The 4,622-nt window shown below is 33.7% G+C and overlaps 1 protein-coding gene across 1 annotated transcript in view; it reads right to left on the bottom strand.

Annotated features, from left to right (window-relative positions):
- Window positions 1-3,339, bottom strand: part of LOC106685485 (uncharacterized) — a gene marked incomplete in the record, with an annotated part of 19,670 nt that extends 16,331 nt beyond the window's left edge. Inside the window, 2 exon segments of the mRNA XM_067046142.1 lie at window positions 18-218; window positions 3,183-3,339. Of these exon segments, the coding sequence (XP_066902243.1) occupies window positions 18-218; window positions 3,183-3,223 (242 nt within the window).
- Between the last annotated feature and the right edge of the window lie 1,283 nt (window positions 3,340-4,622).

Genomic DNA, 4,622 nt, shown 5'->3' with positions numbered 1-4,622 from the left:
TATATAAGATTACTTACCTAGAACAGGGTGTGTAGTTCTCGCCGGGTATCCTTTCCGGACGGCAATTTTTTCTTAATGACGAGTCCACTAAGATATGCCTTCCTTGGTGATACGAAATTAAGCTGTGACCGGAGAGATCTTTTATGGAGTGGATTGACCTTTGGTCAGTCATATCATAGCTGCCAAAGTTATAATCTGGAGGCATTCTATACATAGACCTGAAAGACAGAGATCATCCAAAAATACTCAAGTACTTAAGCCCAAACCCAGCATAAAGAACCACTTCACAGAGACCGTTTTCTGACATTGCAGCCACTGCAAAATGTATAATGATTGCCATCATGACAGCGTGGTAGTACTGCCCCCCTAAGTCGGGCGTGATATTTGGGATACATTTAATGGTAGTCAAACAATACGTCTTGACAGTCAACTTCATCCAGTTAACTATCAACCTGTGATAGAGCGAGAAAATTCTTATATACTATTTGTCTTTTCAATATTTCTCAACTTTAAATTGATTTTATCTAAAGTTTTTATTTTGAAAGCAGTAAGGGGGATTGGGTGATAACTTTAATAGAATGACATTTATGTTAGGTTTACTGTCACCGTGAGTAAGTAACGTTCCTAGTATTGCAGCGTACCTCGCTGTCTCAAATTCATGACAGAAATACCACGACAGGAGACTATCACTGCATAAACCAGCATTAAAACTATTTAGAATTATAAAGTTTATATCACACACATACCAATTTTAAACTTTGATCTAATTTGCTAACAAAAAAGCGTAAATATGTATATGTAACTATTTTTAGTAACAGAAAGAGACAAATTTTAGTCAAAAAAGTTGTATTGCCAAACAGTATTAGGTTGCTAAATACATGCTAATACCTAGCCAGCTATATATTTTTTTAATTCTTCAAAAATATAGGCATACATATAATATGTAACAGTAATACACCATTTTTTTTCGTTTCATCATTTTTGTTACTTTTTTTCTTTCTAAAATTCATTTTTCTTAATCTATTTTTTTCCTTTTGTTTCCCTTAACCCAATACAACTTTCCTCCCCCCTCTTTAATATAGAATAAAATTAAAAAGTAAAGAATATCTATAATTTTAAATAATAATATAAATTATACAAATAACTATCAGAAAATGAGATATTTAAAAAAATTGTAAAAAGTTCGACCCAACTACTTTGGATAATTATCATATGCCATAGAATATACTGATTTAATTTTATATTAAAATTTTTAGAGAGCGACCATCACCCACCGAGTAATAATTATATTAGACATACTCAAATTAAATCGATAAATAAATTACTGACAGCTCAGATTCATTAATTCAGTTCAACCAAATTAATCATAGTAAAAAATGAATAAAAAAAATAAATAATAATAATATATGCGGAAAAGTGACTATAAGATGTAAAAAGGTAAAGGAAATATTGGACCAACGATATTATATTGTTTATACGAATGAGCATAATTTCATCACTTGGAAAAATGGGAACATTTCTAATGCCAGAGTTCTCGCAGGGTTAATGTAGTACTTAATAAAAGTATACACAAAAGAAATTTTGAATTTTTTACTTTTAATAATAACCGTTTTCGGTGCAATATCATTAAATGACTTCAGTGCATTAAATAGAGCAATAACCCCAAGTTACTGAGCTAGGGTCTGTGAACTCAGTAACTTGAGCAGGTTGTCCGCTTTGAGTTACTTTCCAATTAAACAATCCCTGCTCTCATCGATTATTGGCATCTAATGATTTTAGTTAATTGGAATTGCCTTTCAAAACTATTTGGGTTTTTGATAAGGCGTATCAGCTTTAACTGTATATACAATCGTTATAGGAAGGCCATTCTTTGAAATCAATATAACCTCAGAAGATAAAAAAGGATACAAGGAATAGCTACTGAACGGCTCTAAACCTCCTAGGTCCCAGTACTCACTTGAGCTAATGAGGGGGGCGAATCAACAATCTTTAATCTTTTACTTTTTAGGTGAAATAGAATTATCCCGGAATAACGAACCCGAAGGATAAAATTTATTATATTATTATTTATTAAGGAAGGATCAACACCTGTGAAAGGAGGTGATTTGGTCAGAAATAATACTGTCAAATTTTTAACCACTTCATTGGGTAGGATTCCCGGACCCACAGGGCTGACTAACGGTTACAGTGAAACAGAAAATAATTATCTGCCATAGCCAGATTCGAACCTGGGTCCTTGGAATTAGTAGCACAGTGCATTACCGCTCAGATACACGGTACCACTTAATGAATTCAAAATAACTGATTCTCGAAACAATTATACAAAAAATAAATATTAAAAACTTGTTGAGGAGAAAATGATCTGCGGTGTGGTAAAAAACAAACAAAAAAAAACGTATTTATTTGACTGTATTTTTTGGTGATCGCATCCCCCCCCCCCGACCATCTTCTTCCCACATTAATCTACGATCAACTATAAACCCTCTCAACCCGTAAATGCCAGACATTTACCATATTTAAAATTAATAGGATGATTCAAATGCACTGCAGTCCTGAACCAGTGGATGAGTAAAAGAGTGCAAGGTATAATAATATTCGGAAGAAAAGAAGAACTGAAAGCAGTGGCATAGCGAGGATGTCACCCGCCAGGTGGAAAATTGTTTGCCCTAATATCTAGGTATTTAAATTTAAAAAAATAAAATATAGAGTGATTCTAAAGAACATTTTGGCAAGAAAAATCATATTTATCTTGTATTGTCAAGATTAAAAAGAAACAAGTCATGAAATGAAATGGCACTAATTTTTTTTAAATATTATTATTTATTGTGAACTGTTGGCCACCTCCAAAACGCTACATCACTGTAAGGATCATAAATTAAATGGTAAGTTAGAAAAAGAGGTCTGAGTGAATGTTGAATGAAGGATGGTTCTTTGATCAATAGAATTTATGTGAATGATATTTAGAAAATATGTGGCAATGTCCTCCTCAGAACTGCGAAAACCAGAATAAATATGACTGCCTAATCAAGAGAATATTAGTATGCCGGTGAATTGAAAATATAAAAATGGTGGGTGGGAGATATTGGATAGAGTTTATAAGCGTACGTCTGACAAGTTTATCGAAATTTCGAAGTATGTATTACTTATATAAACAAAATACAAATTATAATTGAACGACTTACCATGCATAATTTACTGATATTTCTTGATCGTTATCAAACATACAAGCAATATTTTTAACTATTTTCAACTAGGAGCTAACTTTTATCAAATCTCCAAATCTATTTACGTATTCCTAACCTTAACTAACCATATGATAATACTTAATAATTTAGTCAAACTATTCTCTGAAACATTTGTTCCTACTGATGTATATTGCTAAACTTTATAGACCTTCTCCTAAAGAGCTGAATATTTGAAAAGTGAAATATTGAATTACACTACTTAAGCATTCAACGGTTTAATATTATTGAGCCACTACACTGCCTACAAGAACCCTGGCCTCCTGCACAAACAACCAATCTCCGCTATCTCTTGCTCTCTCCCTCCATCTTTGAACATTCAACCGCCTTGGATCCTCCTCCACATCTTCCAGATCTAATCTGGGGGTATCATCTGTTCCATTTTCCATGCGGTATTTTACAGAGGCCACCGGTAGCAGCGTGGTAAAGCGCCAGTCTACCAAACCACAGGTTGTCAGATCGAATCCCGGTCCCATCCGGGCTTTTTCAAGCACAAAATAATGCAAAATCCACTAACAACCTCCCACCGGACATTTGTGAGGCCCGTTAGCCAAAAAAAATAGGCGTGGGAGTGACGAACTCACCCTACGGGAAAAACACGTCAAGAAACGCGCTATGTATTAGGAAATACATCACGGGAGGACTTAGACCTCCATGGTCTGTTGCCCACATAATAATAATAGTTTTATAGAGCATCATCTTTATCGTCATCACGCGTATCCTTTGATCATCATGCGTATCCTTTGATCTGGCAACATTTTTTTCGTTTCCCATCCGGTTTTCCATATGGTCGGGCATCCTCTCTACATGTCCTATCCATCTTATTCGAACTTCTTTCATTTGTACCACGATGATGTAATATTAATATCCTAGTCCATGATTCCAAGGGGACAATAATTCAGTTATTTCACCCCAAATTTTGATTACTTCATTGAAAAATATGTAGCCTATCTATTATAGTTAGGGGGGGAAAACGGTGGCTGTTTTAAAACGTTAAAAAAAAACGTTGGAAAATAAATATTTGAAAACTATTTTTGTTTCACTATTGACCGCAACCCTGACCATTTCCCTATATATGTTAAAAAAAAAATTTCATTCTTAGCTCCATGTCTATAAAACTAACAACAACACTAAAAATCTAATAGGACATCATCTAAAAAAGGGCGAATTTGCTAAAATATGAGTCTAAAAAGAGCTGTTGTTGTTGTTGTCTGGGGCTTAAGGGCGTAAAACCCTGAGGTCATCAACGCCCATGTTTCGTGCTTTATATTTTATTTCTATAATTCTATTTCACTTTAAATAATTTCGAAAAAAAAATTTAAATAATTACTTCTGTTGGTATTTTTTTATTATGTATAACAGATTTTCTGGTTTAAATCT

The sequence above is a fragment of the Halyomorpha halys genome, unplaced genomic scaffold (assembly GCF_000696795.3).
Source record: "Halyomorpha halys isolate HHAL.00 unplaced genomic scaffold, Hhal_1.1 Scaffold701.1, whole genome shotgun sequence".
NCBI lineage: Eukaryota > Metazoa > Arthropoda > Insecta > Hemiptera > Pentatomidae > Halyomorpha > Halyomorpha halys.
Note: the sequence above shows the minus strand (reverse complement) of the source record. Positions and strands in the feature narration are given on the sequence as shown.